The sequence below is a fragment of the Neltuma alba genome, unplaced genomic scaffold (genome assembly GCF_004799145.2).
Source record: "Neltuma alba isolate B1F8T4 unplaced genomic scaffold, ASM479914v2 tig00010775_pilon, whole genome shotgun sequence".
Lineage (NCBI taxonomy): Eukaryota > Viridiplantae > Streptophyta > Magnoliopsida > Fabales > Fabaceae > Neltuma > Neltuma alba.
In genome coordinates, this window is record NW_021635596.1 from 22714 (window position 1) to 42628 (window position 19915).

The following is a 19915-nucleotide window of genomic DNA, read 5'->3' on the forward strand; positions in this document are numbered from 1 at the left end:
AGCAATGTTAAGAAGTCTCACATTGACTAATCCTTAGAGTGAAGGAGTTTGAGGAGCCTATATATAGGAGATAGTGAGTGGAACTTGAAGTGAGTAAATAATTTTCGCACATATCTGAGGTAGTCTTAGAAAAGTGATAGTTTTGAGTTTATTAACCGTTGGATCAGACTGAAATTTGGTCAGCCCATTTGGGACATCCAAATCGTTAATTTTAACGGTTGGATCATCATTTTGATCTCCGAGTTACAAGTTATTAGATGCGTTTTTAACTTATATCTTTTGGATTTAGTAGATAGAGTCCTGAATAGTAAATTAGCATTTTAAAGTTCATTCACTGTTAGATTGAGCTACAATTTGGAGAATAGTATCATGATAGATAGGAAATTAAATTCAACGGTTAGATTAAGGGTTTAACTTTTGTAGTGAGAATAACCCGGTTCGTACTAAGTCTATTTGTCTAAGTCCTTCGAAGATGGAATATAAGTTATAAATTTATAGTTTGTCTATTTGCATTATGAATTTGATGATTCTAATAATATAATCTAATAATTAAAGGATATTTAAGTAAGGAAAAATTCAGGAATCGAGTCTAAATCATATATATGTATGTTCTCATTCCAAACCTTAGAGAAATGTCTTTTAGGCTAGAGTTCTGAGTAAAATTAAAGCTTTTAGAGGAGGAGTTAGATGCTAGAATTTTGTGAGTAGCCTACTCTAATACTATAGAGATAATATTTTAATTTTGTTTGTAGATATAACTCTATTGTGGCATTTTCAAGGTTGGACTCTGGTTGTAGTTGACTGTTAGCTAGGAGACCAGGTAACTAAATTTCTATTTGTTGCATGCTCTAGTATGAAGTTGGTGAGCGGCTTTATAACTAATTCTATAAAAGTATATTACGTTTTGTATGAACTGTCTTGTGGGGTGCTATTTTAGAAAGGATTGACATAGTTTGTATTACAAAAAATTGGTGATCATGATTATGATGTGCTATTATGAAATTCTGTTGATTATGCATATAAATGTGTCATTTTGAACCCTGTGCATCTATTTTGGGTGGGGAAAGGAGGTAATTGGAGTTATTGAGATTCATATACTTGCCACGTGGTATTAGCCTCCATACAGAGCTCTATGGTTGGCTGCTATTATTGTCCCACTAGTTCTTCGAGGGGGGACCCATGGTCCACTGAGTGCTCTGTGGTCTTTGGCCGGTCCATATCATTTGTGTGGTGAGCTTGTCAGAGTTGCCAGTCAAATGGAAAGAACTTAGCCCATGGGTCCAGTCGGCGGAAATAAGGAGGATATAAGGATGGATTTGGGTTTAGGAATTGCATATGACATGGGATATTCATTGATATTTATATCTTTTAAATAAATGACAAGTATGTTATCTCTTTTGAAATGTATCAATTGCATGAGAGTGGTGGAAATATTTGTCTTATATGATTATTGTGAGTTTAAATGTTAAATAAATGTTTATCAATTATTATTAACTCTGTGTATCCCACCTGACACCTCGCTAGCCCATGCTAGGGTGTGTGATAGGTAGGGATTTAGTTACTGAGACGTTGTCTCATCCCTCTTGTTTAACATTTTTCAGGTGAAAGCTTTAAAGGAGGGACGTCGGGGAAGGCTCAAGAGGAGTAAAGCTACATTAGCAACTTGTAGCGTCTCCTCGGTTTATGAGCTATGTTGTATCCTATATATTGCCACCTTAGGATAAATCGGTTTTAATTGATTCATGCATTATTATTTCTTATGTCCTTTGAGTGTACTATTGTGGTATGTGTGCTGATAGGTGGCCAAAGGCCTAGGATCGCATATTCGCATGTGATTTATTTATGAATTTATTATAAAGTATGAATTAAGATTTAATTTTTAATATTTTGATTTATGAGCTATATTATATGTTGTTTTATAACCTTATTAGATAAGATTGATCCTTTCTTATATAGTTTGTATTTAAATGAGTTAAGAAAAGTTCTTTTATCTGCGATAGGATGTATGATTGGGTGCTGCTCTTTTCTATCACGGATAACAATATTATATAATTAGTTAGTGTAGATGATTGTGATATAATTTGAGTTTGTATTTAGCATGGTTTGGTTATAAAAAGTTATTTTTTAAAGTTATTATAAAAAAAAATAGGTTTATCTGTTTATTTAGGAAGGTTGTTTCAAATATCATTCACTTTGCCTTCACTGATGGTACAAAGTCATAGCCAATTTGTTGACAACTACTTCTATGCAATATGCATCGTTCAATTACTATGTGGTTGCCACGGTAATTTTGAACTTGCTAATAATTAAACGTACTTATTATTCAGTAGGAGGTTACTCATTGATAAAAAGACTCAAACCTCAAAATCGATTTTGTGGAAAGTAGTTGCTAATTTCTTACTTGTAGATGTTTTTTTAATACCCAAAAATTTATGTGAGTTAGTTCCTAGGGTTCAATACTAGGGCCAGACCAAAATATGCCTCCAGGTTTGAAGAGTGTTATAAAAGTATTTACAAATCACCTATCAACAAGGTCTTTAAATCGGTCGTGGGATTTGAACTCAGAATCTTGTAAGTTATTTCTTATAATATCATTGTTATATTTCAGGTTTTATTGTACACATTTTAAAATTGATTGGTAATTGTTCATTTATAACTAGTTAATACTTAAAAGTAAAGTTGTTATTATTCCTTATATAGTGTACTTGTTAATTATTTAGTTCAGGGTCTTCTAATTTTTCCATGAAGGAGTTGTCGATTTATGAAAGATTGAAATCTACTAGGCATTTCTTGATACAGATGCTGCGTTGCCTTATATTACAGTGTATTAGTAACCTAAAGGCCCAAAAAAAAAATTGTGGGATCAAATTCCATCTTGACTGCTTGTCTTAAATAATTTTTTACTCATTAGTTCTGAAACTCTAACCGATAGCTAAAGTGTAAGAGTAGTTGTCGGAGCTCTAACAACTAGTACAGGTGACTGTAAAGGATGAATTTCCTTCTTTTTTTCCCCCTTTAAAATCAGTGAAGGACATTTATATAAATGGGCTCAAAATTTTAATCCCATTAGAATTCACTGGAACTTTATTGGCATTTAATTTCCTCATTTCGGTAAACTTTATTGGTATTACGCCATTTTAGTAGTCCTTAAGTACCATTTTGATCCTAAACATAAGATCTATTGTGTAATGTAAATTACACTGTAAAATGAGTCTTAGATTTAGAACTGCACGAATATCATTCTCCCCTTTATAATTAAGAACACCAACCGCACAAAATTGACTCTTGTAAGTAAATGAAAAACAAAGAAAATATTTTGCGTGCAAAGTTAATAAATTCTCAACTTAGCAAACTTAATTATGACAGTCATCACCTTAACTCCGGATCCAAATATCAATATAAATATATATATATATATATATATTCCCAGACAAATAATTCGCAAAGGCTTAAGTCATATAAAATTACGAAAAGATCGGATCATCACAAAACCGCCGGAGAAGTGAGGGAAGAAAGAAAGAAAGAAAGAAAATTAATGACAACCTCAGAGAGTAAATTGAGACGAACAAACAAATTAGTAATTTGACTTTGACCCTTTTGAAGAATCAAAACTGTTGGAAACTGACTTCATAACTCTCATAATAATAGTCAGATATCTCAAAGGCAAATCAAACAAAAACAAATTCACACAATGGCCAAATCTAACCTATTCATCATTGCCTCAGTCCTCCTTTGTTTCTTCGCCTTCTTCTGTTCTGTTAATGGCCAAAAGGAAGAAGAGCTGGTTGTGCAGGGCTCAGTTTATTGTGACACATGCGACGTTCAATTTGTCACCCGGCTCAGCGAGCCCATGGCTGGTAATTAGTTCTGACTCCTTCCATTATGCTAATGAGAGATAAAAGATAAATAACTAATTTACAGATATCAAAAAGATTAGTTATTTATTATAACAAATGTGTATTGATTTTTTTGAAATACCCCATTTGATAATGGACAAAGAGCCTCGAATTAATACCTCTTGTAATACATGCCCCAGTCTCCTAAATGTTTTTTATCTTGATTATTTGATTCTACACAAAATCAGTGACAATTTGATATCTTGCGGCCTGGAATGAATGAAGTGATGTTTTCAGTTTGTTTATAAGTATATCAACTCAAGTTTCAGGCGTAAAGGTGCGCTTGAGGTTAGTTTTTTAATATATACAATTAATGGGGATAGCTTGAAAACAGTTACAAATATAAAAGACAAAAGACTAAAAGTAAATCTCTCAATTAACTGTCACGACAATAATATATATGAGGAAGAATGTCCTAATATTGACAAAGTTGAACAATGGTGAAGGTGCGACCGTACGCTTGCGGTGCATGGACGCTGAGAACCCAAAGAACATAACGTTGGACAAAGAGGGGACAACGGACGAGAACGGAGTGTACAAGATCGTGGTGGACGGCGACCACGCCGAGGAAGTGTGCGAGGTTGTGCCGATAAAGAGCAGCAAAGAAGATTGTGCAGAGTGGGACGAAGCCAAACATCTGCAACAATCTGCAAAGATCAGTATCACCAACAAGAATGGCATGAAAGCAAAGCTTCGCAGTGCAAGCCCTATGGGTTTCTCAAGGAAGCAACCTCTTGCTGAGTGCGCTGAGGCTCTCAAAGAGATTGGATTGAAGCCTGATGGCACCCCTTTAGATGATAAATAAGCACTACTCATTCTTGTTTCTTCCATATGAGTAGGGTTAGGGTTAATTCTCTACTATATAGAGAGAATATAATCCTGGAGTTTTGTGAATGCTCTCGAAGAAAACCGTTTTTTCCCCCTTTAATTTCAAATTATTTTACAATAAAGGAGTTTTTCCCCCCTTGATCTTTGATTTACTAGGAGGATAACTTATGTATTTTGATGCCACAAGTAACGATATTATACTCTTAGACCAAATGAATTAATACATTGAATGAACAGAAGAGATTGAGTATCGAGTGAAGTATGCAGAGAAAGTATAGAAATGATCCATCTCTTTAGACATGCAAGCAAAAGAGTGTGTATCATATGTTGTCCTTTACTAATTTGACTTTTGCTCCATGGCGGATCTGTTTTGCTTGCTTGCTTTGTGAAATAATGATGGATATGTAAAATAGTTTATCTATTTGTATTTGTAAATTTTGATGTTAATTTAACCATGTAACTTTATAAAAATAAATGAAAACAACTTCAATTTAATTTATAAAAATCTGTAATTAAATTGAAAAACTAAAAAATAAGACAAAACAATGCCAACTTTCAGGGAGTTGGGCTGAAATTTCAGCCCAGCTTAAAACGGGTCAGCATGTTTTTGGCGGGTTAACCGTATTTGCACCAAGTCCAAAATCAAATGAATTAAAAGAGGAATAGAAAGAGAAAGTGTCTTTTTATTTTTATTTTATAAAAAGACAATTTTATTCAATATAAGTTAAATGATTACGTAAAAAGATCAGCCAATTACACTTGTTAAATTTAGAATAAGTCAGTAAGGGAGACTCGAACCACGGTACAAGAAAACCAACCAAAACGCCACCATCCATGACACTTCAGAGAGCTTTGATGACCATAACCATCCTTTGCACTTACTATTGTGTGGAGCAAAAGCCATCCAAATATGCCACCAAGGTATTAAAAAAGTCTCGGGCACGATGCACTAGAGAGCAAAATTTTGGCATGAAAGTCAAAGTAGAAACATGCCAATGAACATGCAGCAAGGCTAACGTGTGAGCAAGTAGCGGAAAGAAAGTGTCTTCCTAGGATATGATTGAATTATATTTTAAATTTTCAATAATGTTGCGGGGTAACATCAATAACTCCATAGATTATAAGACATTGATTTGATTGATACATGCATGTGGAGAGGGAGATTAGGCAAGTGCATTCAAATTAAAATTCGTTAATGTACATACTTTCTTTTAATTATATTATCTTTACTTCTTGACATAAAAGTTAGTTGAGATGAATTTGATCTTAAATATAAAAATGCAATCTATGTTATGTCTTAAATTTATATTTTTTCTGAATGATCTATATTGATTGTAAGAGATTCCTACCGAGAAGTAGTTTTCAATGCATATGATTAAATATAATACTTTATGAAAATCAACACATATTTATTACAGATTACAAATAACTAATTTAAGTAATTTTTTTTAATAACCTCAAGTTAGTTATAGCTTTTATTGATATTGTAAGAACCTTGTTATTATCACATGACTGATGCTTGACTTATTGGATATGAAATTATTGCACATGGCTCCTCTCGAAAGTCCAGTTCATCAAATTTTAAGAAATTACATCGCTAAGTGTGGAGAGGAGCACAGGAACTTTAATTAATATTCTTGATATTCTCTATATATATGTGATGACTATTAATTTTTTTAATAATCTTACGACTAATTTTCAGTATGTGACTAATTTTTTTTAATCATATGAACGGCACAATAATTTCATAAATTTATGGTTTTCTTATGTGTAAATAACTTATTATTCTGATCCTTAAACAAATATTCTCCCTAAAAGCTTTTCAGGTCGTTTAAAATCGCCACCAACATTAAAAAAATGCAGGAGATGCATTGGCCTTTTATAAATAATCAAAAGACCAAACACTTTCTCTAAGTCTAAAAATAAAATGCTAACGTACGACTTGTTCAGGCAATAATGTGCATCTCATATGCGGGTGAGAGAGCCAAGTTTATGCAATTCATCCATGTGAGAGGATTGGCAACTTAAAGAAACCTTTTCCAAAGGAACTTTCATTTCTTCTCAGTATCTTTTGGTTAATTAACTTCAAGTTGAAAATTTCACTCTTAATTTTTTTTGGTAAAAAGGACAAAATGATATTAAGATAAATAATCACAATGTCCCAAACAATAAAGACCTACAACTTTCATAAGAAAACTTTTAAAACAAAGGAAGAGAAACTACTCTAGAATTACAACTCCTAACACAAGATGAAAAGATAAAAAATATCCATCCAAACTGGATCAGAAGGACGAGGCTTGGGTGGAATCCTGGTAAAACATTTTTGCTTGTAGCTCACAGCCTCACAGTTAATGAGTGCAGTTCATGATCCACAAATACTCCAAAACTTTTAATTCAAAGAAGAGAGGCTCTTAAGCATAGCTAAAGAAAGATCTAACCCTTGTAATTTCTGCATCTCCTTAAAAATTCTTGTAATGATGATCCATTAAAGCATATATATGAATCCATGATTGTGAGTGATCTTCTATTTCTTGAATTTATAAAGAATGACATCCCATCTTTCTTTACTTAAGAGAGTTATAGTTTAAAACAGGTTGCACAGTGACTAATGATTATTGAGATCAGATTGAGGAGAAAAGACTAATTGAGAGAGAGTGTGTGCGCCTTGTATCTCTTTGATAGTTGCAATCAAAGATACCTTCTTTCCCTAGTGTAGGATCATATTTCGCTTTTGCCAAATGGCATTTAAAATGCAAATGATTTTGCAGGCATCATTAACATATCCATGCTTCACCAGAGTAGGAAGAGTATTCTTTAACCAAACAGTAAAGTGTTGAAAGCTATCATGATGCAATTTTATGTTACGCATCCAAATGGTAGAGCTCGAGAGGAAGGGCACGGAATGAAAAGATGCTCTAAAATCTCCTCCACTTGACAACCAAAAGCCCAGAGGGAAGAGATATTAAGGTGATGAGCTCTTGAAACATCACAAGAACGGATACCATGTCCAAAGCATTTCCATGTAAAAAGCGACATCTTTTAAGGCAAAGGAAATTTCCAAATGAATTTTCAGAAATCATCAATAACCACATTATCAGTATTAACCAAAATGGAAGCTCCATTTTTCACCTTGTAGATGCCCATAAAATTTCCTTACCATGCCGGTTTATCCGATGAATGTGAAAGAGAGGGAAGAAGACAGAATATAATGGCTGAAGCTGAGGAATTAGGACATAATTAATCAATCAAGCTGGATGAGTTCCAGTCAACTTTACTCTTAGATGATTTGCCATGCGCTAAAAAGTTTGCTACATATCATAAAGTTGATGTGTCTCTCTCAGTCTTTACTTAACATCAGTAAGATTTGCTTCTACCCTACTTATTTGTTTCTTTCCGCATTTAAAGATCTAATTTGTTTGATTGTTTGATAATCATCCAATTCATCCTCACTAACGAGTTAACCTTTAAAAAATGTTTTTTTTTTTAAGAAATAAATAAATTGCCAATTTTTTAGGATGCCAATTGTTTTAACTCGCGCCACCTGCGAGTTATGATGTGCCAACCCACAAACTGCGGGCAACTTGTCGATTATTTCCTCTTGTCCTCTTTGTAAACCTTCCTGGCATAGTGGATCTCGGGTCGTCGTCTCATGCATTGAAAATGCAGCACGCGGGCATTGGCCACAAAATACTAATATTTCTGATTTTAAATATAAAACTCATTTTGTAATATAAATTATACTATAAAATGATTCTTATATTTAGAATCAGAAGAGTATATTATATTTAAAGACCAAATTAAATACTATATTCAATGACAAATATAAAAAAGTTCCTGCGCATGTGAGCAATCAGAGCTTCACATGTATGAAATATTTAAAAAGTACTTGAATTTGTTCTCATCAATCTCTATGGTAACTACTGTTTAACACATTCCTATGTAGCTACTGCTCTAGTCCTATTTATAACGCACTTCTAACATGTTTCATACAGACAAAAAAAAATCTTAAACTTCATTAACTCTCATTTAAAATTTAATAACCTTCTAACTTTATCCCTATTTAATATATATTATACCTCATATAAACAAAGTCAACACAATAATAAATGAAGGGTAAAATTATATATTTATACAAAAGACAAAAAAATATCTTTTCTCTCTGTCCTATAAATAGGACTAGAGGAGTATCTTTTAATAATTATACAAAAATTAACAAACTAACTAATTTGATATCGATCCTATTTATTATGTTTTTCACATCTCGCTCGATCCTATGAGATTCTCTACTTATGCTTCACTAATACAAGATTCCTTAAAAAATTTAATAAAATATTTACCGTTTATCTTTTTAAATACTCTTGTCTCAGTTACCCTTAGTTTAAAATGTTATCTTTGCTCTTAGGCGGTTTGGAAGTTAGTTATCTTTTTAACTTTAATTTTGATGTCGATCAAATTTATTTACGTTTTTATAATTTTTTTTATCAAAAGGAAATTTTATTAAAAGATAAAAAGATAGAGATAAAATTTAATAAAATATTTTTAAATTCATTTTCAAAAATAGTCTAACTTCTTATACTCTTAATTTAAATAATAGCTTTAATATGATTAACGGAAAATTTGAAAGTTGTGAAAATTTTTAACATTTAACTGATATTAATTAAATTTTATAATTTAAAAAAAAAGTAGTTTACATAGTCTTATAAACTATAATTTATGACTTGCTATCAAATTAGATGATATATCTTATTTTATAATATTATTGTTGAATTTTTTGTAGTAATAAAATCCTTAGCTATATGTATAAAAAATACTTTATTTACAGAGGTAAAAGCACACTATTGCGATTTATCTATAACTCTAAATAAAAATTAAAATTAAAATACACTAGTCACTCTTTTCCTTCGCCAAAATTACAAAAATCTTTCCGCTATTTAAAAATGTATATATGAACTTTCTTGAATTAAAATGTACTGCTACATACCAACAACTTTTTGATTAAAATAGTGAGTAGTCTCGTCTTTATAAGGAGACAAACATAAATTTAAATATCAGAAAGCGTACTTGTTAGAAGGGTTTTAACCTTAACGCTCTCAACCCAACAGAGATTAGATTCAATCCCAAAATAACTTGAGAATTCTCTTAATTTTACAAAAAAAAAAAGTGTCACGTAAATTTCTCTTATATAATTGAAAATTCATTTCCATCCACTATAAATTTGACTCTTAAACTTTTATAACACTGTTTTTTAACCTAAGAATTATTTAAATATCTTCAAAAAATAATTTTTGTCAGCATAAAAATAATTCTAATTAATTTATTTTCAACCTTACTAGTATGTTATAAAATTTATCAATTTTTATCATACTATAAAATTGTATAATTTTAATTTTTCATCACAAATTTTATTTTTTAAATTTCTTTTAAATGGCTAAAAATATTTTTTTAATGAAAACTGATATTACCTAAACAACAAGAGTAACGAAGAGAGTCAACCAGTAACTTCCCTCATATATAGTATAAATGATATATTTCAAACATGTATTTTTTTAACGATATAGTATAAATAATGTAAATTTAAAAAATTATATAAATAATTTAAAAATTTTAAACATAATTTTACTGCAAACATTTATAACAACATTTAGTCAAGCATATATTTTTTAATAGAACTAGAAATTTATCCTTTGTGCGGTGCACCCATTAGTATATTTGATTAAATTGAAAATTCTAATAGATATTATTCAAATCTCAATTAATATATCATTCAAACTTAAAATTAATTATTAATTTTTTTATTTAAGCATCCAATTCAAATCCTAAATGAGATATTATTTAAATCCAAAATTAATTAATAAATTTTTCGTTTGGACTTTCAATTGAAAGCCTATTTAATTATAATACTTCCTATTTAATTCAATATTTTCAAATCCTAATCAAGATATTATCTAAATTTTATTAATTGAATACATTCAGATCCTATAATATTATACACGACTCAATTTTAAATAAATCAGGTATTACAAGATTTTAATAATATTAGTTAGAGTTGGTTGATAGTTGATAGTTGATGGTTTTTATATTTATATTAATTAAATCACTTAAGAAAAAGTAAATAAATAATTAAGATGAAATGCGAGAAATGTTAAAATATTCTACTCGGCGATCATCATGCATGTGAAGTTATCTGTCTGCTTTTATTTTCTGTCGCCTTAACTCTCTAACCAGAAGCTCATTGGATTCTATATATCTGCTTGCACTACTTGAGTTTCGTATCATCACTTTCCACATTTTCCTTCAACAATGGCGAGAGGTGTTACAGATCTTCAATCCAAGAAACCACACATCGTCGTTCTCGCCAGTCCTGGCATGGGTCACGTGACGCCTCTCTTCGAGTTCGCTAAGCGTCTCGTCCTCCTCCATGGCTGTCACGTGACCTTCCTCAACATCACCACAGAAGCTTCCGTCGCCCAAACCCAGCTCCTCCACTCCCCCAACCTTCCTCCCGGCCTCTCCGTCGTCGACTTCCCTCCCGTCGATCTCTCCGACATGGTTGATGACGACGCTTCACCTCTTACCCGTCTCTCTATAAACGTACAACAAAATTTGCTTTCCTTAAAATCCATACTCTTAGAGTTCCACAAGCCTCAAGCCGTCGTCATCGACTTGTTCTGCACCCAAGCGTTTGAAATCTGCAAGGAGCTTTCCATCCCTGTCTTCATGTTCTTCACTGCTTCCACTTACTTGCTTGCCTTTACCTTGTTGCTCCCACAGCTTGATCGTGACGTGGCCGGCGAGTTTGTTGACCTTCCGGCGCCCGTTCAGGTTCCGGGGTGCTCTCCGGTTCGAACTCAAGACCTTATTGATCTTGTCGGGAACCGAAAGAGCGACAACTATAAATGGTTTCTGCATCATCTCAGCAGAGTTCCGATGGCGGATGGAGTGTTCTTGAACACGTGGGAAGATCTCGAACCTGTACCAGTTCGAGCCATCAGAGAGCATGCTTTCTACAAGAAGATACTCACAGCACCAGTTTACCCTATCGGACCGGTGATAAAGGAATCCGAGCCGGTAACAGAAACCGGTGCTGAGTGTTTAACGTGGCTTGATGAACAGCCAGAGCACTCGGTTCTCTTTATTGCTCTTGGCAGTGGGGGAACTTTGTCTGCGGAGCAGCTCACGGAGTTAGCATGGGGTCTCGAGCTGAGCGGGCAACGGTTCATATGGGTGGTTCGAGCCCCGAACGATGCCAGTGCAACTGCTACGTTTTTCAACGTCGGTGGAGATAAGAACGATCCTAGAACGTATCTAGCAGAAAGGTTCATAGAGAGGACGAGAGGGAGGGGACTGGTAGTGCCGTCATGGGCACCACAGCTGTCGGTGCTCCGACACAGGTCGACGGCGGCGTTTTTATCTCACTGTGGGTGGAACTCGGTGCTGGAGAGTTTGTCTCACGGTGTGCCGATCATAGCATGGCCGCTTTATGCAGAGCAAAGGATGAACGCAACGACAATGGCAGAGGAAGTGGGGGTGGCGGTGAAAATCGTGGCGGAGGAGACGGCGGGGAAGAGGGTGGTTGGGAGGGAGGAGGTAGAGAGGGCTGTGAGGATGACGGTGGAAGGTGAAAAGGGGAAGGAGATGAGACGCAAAGCGAGAGAGCTCAAACAAAGTGCTGCCAAAGCATTGAGGAATGATGGGTCCTCCAATGGCTATGAGTCACTCGCCCGAGTTGTCAGCCAATGGAAAGTCAACGGTAAAATTTGACTTCGAATTTGGACCCCTTAAACCCTGTTTGGCAATGAAGTGGCGATCGCTGATTGGCCAATATATGACTGTATAAGCTCCTCCGTTAAGTGAAAATTGTGGTGTATGTTTCGGTTTCATTTAATCAAAATTTTGTTTATTAAATATTTATTTTGTCAAAAAGTCAATTCGATAAAATTAAACTTAGTTATTGTAACCAATTTTATGTCTAAATATGCTTTTTTTAAAAAAACTTTTATCATTAGAAAGTAACGGAAAGTTTTTTGAAAAATAACCCAAAAACAGACTTTTAGAATAAACTTTCCGAAGTGAAAAAATTACTCAAACATCTTATGCTCCCCAAAAACTCTGTTAGGAAAGCGATGGTTATAACCAAACATTTTTTGGTTCCCCAGAAAATCAATTCTTTCGAGAAAGTAAAAGTTGTTATGAAATAAGACTTGTTTAGATGATTTTTGCAAGCCCAACAACACTCTAAGGGTGTGTTTGATACGAGGGATTTGGGAGGGGAGGGAGGGAAGGGGAGGGATTTTAATCATTTCCCCTTGTATGGCAACACACAAATTTTAGGAGGGGAGGGAAAATTTTATCCTCAACCTCCCCTCCAAAATTGGGAGGATTTGGAGGGAAAGGACAATATTTTGTCATATTATGACCATTATGTCCATATTTTGTCATGTTGTGACCATTATGTCTATATTTTGTCATGTTATAACCATTATGTTCACGCCTTAAATAAAATAAAAGCAAAATTGTCCATATTAAAATATTTTTCCCTCCTCTCCCCTCTTTTTTTATAAATCCAAACAAGATATTATTAAAATCCTTCCACTCCCCTCCCCTCCCCTTCCCTCCATTAAAATCCCTCCCCTCCCCTTCCTCTTATTGAGCCAAACATACCCTAAAAGTCATGTTTAATAAAGTTCCAAAGCTCAGGAAAACATCAGTGCAGGACAATAGACCCGGAACAACATGCTGAATCCGTGCACCTAAGTCTCAAATCGTGATGTTTGGGGCCTTTACTTTTGATATACTTCCTCCAATTCTAATTATAAGATCTCGTTTGTAGTTTATAAATAAAATCTTATAATTACGACCGGAGGTAGTACTACCTATGAGTTTTCATGTGACAATGAGCTTCTAACCTGTTAGCATGAAGACTCCCCTAAAATTGGAAGGTTGTGGGTCAGTTGTCTTTTCTTTTAATTGAAAAAAACGTTAAAGTAGAAATTTGTTCTGAAAATTTAAAATCTTAACAATGTTACTTTTTACCACTAAAAAGTTAACATGGACTGTTAAAATAGTGATGTCAACTTTTAATATTTTTAACAATAGAGGACAATATTGTTACGTTTTAAACTTTCAGAACAAATTTGTAAAAAAAAAAAACAAAAGAAATTTTCATTGATTAGTACTCCTGAATAAAAAATTTTAGGGTAAATTTTCATCTTAGCCCTTAAAAATATATGAGCTCTCGTGTGGAATATATGGTCTTTGCGAAATGCCAATGCAGCAGTATTATTATCCAGGCATTGAGAAGTAGTGCTAGCAACATTTATTAACAGAAACACTGAAAGCTCACCTTCTTCATTCTCGCAATGTGATTCAGACTTCCTGGCAAAAGGCAACTTTACCGAAGCTGAAAGCATCCACAGGCCGAGTCACACAGAATTGAATCTCCAGATCTTGTGTTTACTGTGGATTTATGGTAAGCCAAGATGGAAATTAAAAAAGAGAATAAAATAAAATAAAGGTGTACTTTTCAAAGGTAAAATGTCATATATTATTACAACTATTACTCCATTTAGTAATTAAGAAAAGTATTAAATTTGTTATAAAATTATTTAGTTTCTAATATTATTCTTATTGACTATACCAAACTTTAATCTTATATTAATTTTCACCATCTCTTGTTACCTTTGTTAACTAAACGCATGCACATGTATGGAAGGAAAATAATTGTGCTCTTTTTGGCCAGCAAAGTAATTATGCTCTAAACATTTGTGAGAGGAGGTCTATAATGCACCCAATATTTAGGACCAGATGGGTAATTAAGAAAAACAGTTCTTATAAGCAATGATTATAGGAATATAATAAATATTTTAGATCTCAATTGATTGAAAATGGAGTCATTTTCTTTCCATGTAATCAAACAGGGAATAATTAACTTCTCATCATGTGCATGACCTTTGCTATTGAACTTGAACTTTTTTTTATTTTTTAATATTTTAAATATAATTCTAATGATAAAATGAACTTTTGTTTTATATATGTTTTAAGTATAACCTTTATTTTATTCTTTTGGGGAGCTCTGTTCTATATTTAATTTTTCATTATATCTTTATATTTGCGAAATAATTATGTAAAATAATTTCCGTGCTTGTATTTGCAACTTTTAGTGTTAATTGAATCATGTAACTTTATAAAAATATAGAAACAATTTAAATTTGATTTATAAATGTTTGTAATTAAATTTAAATTAAAAAAAAAACAGAACAAAAAATGGGCTGGCCCACTAACCCCTTGGGCAAGCTGGGTTAAAATTCCGGCCCATCGTACATATGGTCGATCTGTTTTAGGCGGGCTGACCTCTTTGGCAAATAAGAGTGTTTTTGGTAAATAAATTGCATTTTTCTTTACGTCTCTTTGCTTTATGAAAGACGCAAATATGCCATATTATGCTTCAAAAAAACCAGATCTATAAAGAAAAAAAGTACACAGATACGTAGTGTCATTTTATGTATATATAGTGGGGCATTATGGGACAAAAAATAAATCCGCTCGGTTTCAAAAAGTTCCTTTCCATTAATAAAAGATCCAATGGTACAGAAAAGACAAGAAACCAACAAAACCATTCTGCAAAATAGACACTATTCCGGTTCTTTATATAAAACCCAATTCTTTTAGTCATAAATATAAAACTCATTTCTTATATTTATTAATTTTCTTTAAATTACTCTTATGGATACTCTCTTAACCATAATCAAGTAGAAGAGGAAGATGGGGTATTAAGAAAGATGATTATGATGTTTTATGAAAAGTATGTCACTTTTTTTATAATTAACTAACTTATCTAACTTTTTTGATCTAATCAAATTAGTTAAATGGATCTTATATTAAAGACCGGAAGAGTACAAGAAAACAAAGCAACAAAACAGTGAAACAAAAGATCTACCAAAATTTAATGCTCCACACTGCTCGAATAGAATTCTTTATAATAGAATGATATTTATACATAAAAAAAAAACAAAAAATCAACCAAAATTTAAGCTAAGAACGCAAGTCTTTCTTAGCAATCAGCTTTGTAAAGGTGAAGGACGTCCCTTTGCTCAATCAGTTTAGACAAGACCTATCCAATGAAGTTTTAGTCCCAATTCGCGACTAACTTTGCTTCCCGAGGAATCCAAACACAAATGGCTTCTCAAAAGATATGATATTTGTCTCATAGGTATCTCAGTTACTACACATTTTTCTAAGAGAGTAATCATGATTTTGCACAATGACTTCATAAAACTTAAGGTCTTTTTTTCCTCTTGTAAATGAAGTATTATTCTCTTGTGGGTGCTCTTAAGCCGAACATCGGATGGGTGAGTGTGTGTGTTAGTGTGTATAAGTAGGTAAGGTGACTGTTTGGGTATCACCCGCGTTAGATGGTTTTCCCTTCAGTCCTTTGTCCGAAGAAAAAAAATGAAGTATTATTCTCATCCTAAATATAAGTCACTAGTAAAGAAAAGTTTCGGTGCTAAACATGAGAAACTTGTTGTATATTTAATGCTTTTTTTTTTAATTTTACACTTATTTAATTTTTATTGGAAAAAGAGAAAAAAGGGTAAGATATATATATATATATATATATATTTATATGAGAAAGATTTGTAAATATAGAAGAAGGGAGAAGACTTCAATAAATGTAAAATTGAAAAAATTTGTAAATTTAATGCATTCCTTGATATGTGAGAATGTGTTACAAGTAACTTATACTAAGAATGGGAGTGATATTATTCTGATCATCCTCAAACATATCAAGCTTTTTCTGGTTAACAGGAACTCAGTCATTCACACACACACACACACACACACACATATCATATCGCCACCAGCGTTTAAAAAATAAAGCACATGTATTGGCACTGTTATAAAAAAATCAAAAGGCCAAACACTTATTTTGGTCTGAAAAGAAAACGCCAATGATTTGTTCACAGCGAAAATGTCTATGTCATATGTGCGTGAGAAAGCAAAGTTTCAACTACTCATCTCTATAATTAATTGAGAGGATTATTAATTGCAACGAACCTTTTCCAAAACGTACTTCGATTTGTTCTCGATCTTTAAGGTTGACTTTTATTTTAACAACTTCACTCTCAATTATATCAACATTAACAGAAGAATTCTCGTATAGTCTCAGAATACCACCTCACATAAACTCTAATCAGGGTTAAAGTAACACCTCAAAAAAAAAATTTTATTGTTATTTTTCTTATGAAAAATGTATTTCAATGGATCAATTAATATGTGTAAATAATATCGTGTAGTTCAATTTGAGAGAATTACATACAGGTTCTGAACAAAAAATTATTTATTTATTTATTATGTAAATATAGAAGCTTTACTTATAAATAAAAGTGGGAAGATAATTAATTTTTTCATTCGAAATCTATTTATAATTCTCTCTTATATTTTCATGTGAAATACACTATTAATATTCTATTTATAAAGGAAAAAAATTAGGTCAACTTTGCTGATATTGATTATGTCAAGTTTATAAATTACTCCTCTGGTCCTTAATATTAGACCCATTTAGCTAGTTTGATTAGATTAAGAAAGTTAAGTAAATTAGTTTATTATAAGAAATATAACAAGTTTTTCTTAAAATATCATAATCATTTTTCTTAGTACCATCTCTCCTTCTTCTACTTGATTATGGTTGAGAGAGTATCCATAAGGATAATTTAGAAAAAATTAATAAATATGATAAATGGGTCTTATATTTAGGATCAAAACCAATTCAACAACCGGGTCCTATATTAAGGACCGGAGGAGTAATTTATAAGTACTCGTGCATTTTAATAATTAATAATAGTAAAATAATAAGTAGTATTCTTATTTCATAAGTAAATGTGTAAGTGCATATGTGAATTGTGTATATGAAAATTTACAGATACTGATTTACATTATAAGATTTTATACAACAATTTACAATTGAATTATGCCGGCAAGTAGGACCCACGGGCATTATAAAATGCAGCACGTGCATTAGCAGTTATATATAAAATACTATATATAAAAGAACAAACACTTTTATTTATTTATTTATTTATTTTGTGTCTGAAAAGAAAATGTCAATGACTAGTGAAGATGTACATGGGCGCGTAAGAAACCGAAGTTTCAACTACAAGAGATACGATTTAAAGAAACCTTAGTCAACGATTTGTTCTCAATCTTTATACTATCCTGATCCTTGATATAAGACTTTATTTGACTTTTATTTTGATCCTAAATATAAAACACAAATCTATTTTGTATTTTATATTTATATATTTTTTTTTAAAATAGTCATTCTAACAATGATAATTCTAGCCAACACACTTAATTTGTAAGGATATTTTAAGAAAGACAATACCTATTTATTATAAATAATTAACTTAACTTCTTTTTTTAATATCCTCAAATTACTCAAATAGTTTTTATAATTAGGACCGAAAGTAGTACATCACTATTACTTAACGATATCACTTCTCTAACTAATTTTCTAACAATCATATGAAAGTTAACAAACTACTTGATTTGATTAGGAAGGTGAGTTTGGGCTTTTCTTTTAACAAAGAGAATCCGATCTGGAATTGAACTATTTTTTTTTCATTTTTTAATGTGGATTTAAATTATGACGTTTTTCACTCTATCTGCTAATACAGACTCTCTTATAAAACTTAATAAAGAGTACTTCAAATTCTAAATACAGAATCTATTTTGTAATACAAGAATAGGAGCAGTTATAATATGAGAGGCAAGAGGGAGGAGTCAAACGGCGATTTGGTGCCAGATCAGCAGTAAGCAGACTTGAATTGGAATTATAAAATTTAATGTACGTGGGATGGAGGTCACACACACACACGTGTGTGTGTGTGTGTGTGGCTGTGTATTGCAGAATGGTGAATTAATGGAAGGGTTGGTACTTGGCAGTGTTTTGTCGGCACTGCCTCCTTATCATTATTATGCTCTCACTTCATACAGCCTGGCCTGGGATCCTCCGCCCTCCGTCGTGCAAAAGAGATCACTTTGCCACTAGGGCAATGCGCCCACGTTCTTCTGGTAAGATATTATCTTCGAGTTTTAATACAATAATTAGATAATTAATTTATGAATATTTAAAAAATTAGTTAAGTTAGTTATTTGTAATAAATATTATTTATGGTCTTTAATATAAGAGCTCGATTGACTTTTAATTTGATCTTACATAGAAGATTCTAATTTTTTAAAATAATTTGCAGAGTTGCGCATGTTAAATATTTTATTAATTAATAGTTCTAGTTAATATATATGATTAGTACAGGTACTCTAGAGAATTCAACTTATATTTGCTACAAATAACTAACTTAATAAATTTTCTTAATCTACTTAAATTAGTCAACTAGCTTTTATATTAGGAACATGAGGCATTATATGTTATCCTCTTTAAAATATCGTTATTAATCATATGTATTAGAATGAAAACCTTTCATGTATGTAATCATTATGAGAAGTACTTTAAAAAGAAGAATAAATATAAAAAATAAAAAAGATTAGTATCTTGTATTTAGAATCAAATCAAATTAAATATGTAATTAGTTTTTATATTTAACACTTGAGTAATAATATAAAAGGAGCGGACGGTGCGTCTTTGTCCCAACATGATTCATTGATTTGAATAGGCAGGGACCGGCGAAAACAGATTCTTCAGTTGCACGACCCTGTGGAAGATAAGTGACCTTATGCATTATTCATCAATTATTATTACCAGTTCTCTCATAAAATTTAATAAAAATTAAAATATATGTTTGATAATCTAAGTTTATATCAAGTTTTAACTCAATCCTCTAAATTTATAAAATGTATTTTTAATATATTCCTTAATTCTAATACCGTTAGTCTCATTCAATGAAAAATGTTGATTTTGCAAATTTAAATCTGGACTCAACAATTAAATATTAACAAATATTTATAACTATTTTATATCTTAAAACTAAAACAAACATGCTAATCAGCATTCTTTTAAAATATAAAAATGATTATATTAATAAATGATTAAAATTAAAATAAAGTTGTCGATATGTAATCTTATTTTATATTTAAAATATAAAAATAATTATAAGCATTATTTAGCATCAAAGTTAAGATTAAGGACTAAAAATACACTTTACTAATTTACAGGATTAAACTAAAACTTAATGTAA

The 19915-nt window shown here is 31.9% G+C and overlaps 2 protein-coding genes across 2 annotated transcripts; both read left to right on the plus strand.

Moving 5' to 3' along the window:
• Nucleotides 1–3691: 3691 nt before the first annotated feature.
• On the plus strand, nucleotides 3692–4701 carry LOC114758935 (olee1-like protein). Its single transcript, XM_028948038.1, has 2 exons — nucleotides 3692–3857; nucleotides 4343–4701. The coding sequence occupies exons 1-2, from the start codon at nucleotides 3692–3694 to the stop codon at nucleotides 4699–4701; spliced, it is 525 nt and encodes a 174-aa protein (XP_028803871.1).
• A 6323-nt stretch (nucleotides 4702–11024) lies between these two features.
• LOC114758936 (anthocyanidin 3-O-glucosyltransferase 5-like) lies at nucleotides 11025–12495 on the plus strand. Its single transcript, XM_028948039.1, has one exon. It carries the CDS (start codon nucleotides 11025–11027, stop codon nucleotides 12483–12485), a length of 1461 nt encoding a protein of 486 aa, XP_028803872.1. The 3' UTR covers nucleotides 12486–12495.
• Nucleotides 12496–19915: the final 7420 nt, after the last annotated feature.

Bases quoted from the DNA above. Each gene is read 5' to 3' on its own strand.
- LOC114758935 (XM_028948038.1), top strand. From the start codon at position 3,692: ATGGCCAAATCTAACCTATTCATCATTGCCTCAGTCCTCCTTTGTTTC. The intron at 3,858-4,342 runs GTAATTAGTTCT...ACAATGGTGAAG, and splicing joins GCTCAGCGAGCCCATGGCTG to GTGCGACCGTACGCTTGCGG.
- LOC114758936 (XM_028948039.1), top strand. From the start codon at position 11,025: ATGGCGAGAGGTGTTACAGATCTTCAATCCAAGAAACCACACATCGTC.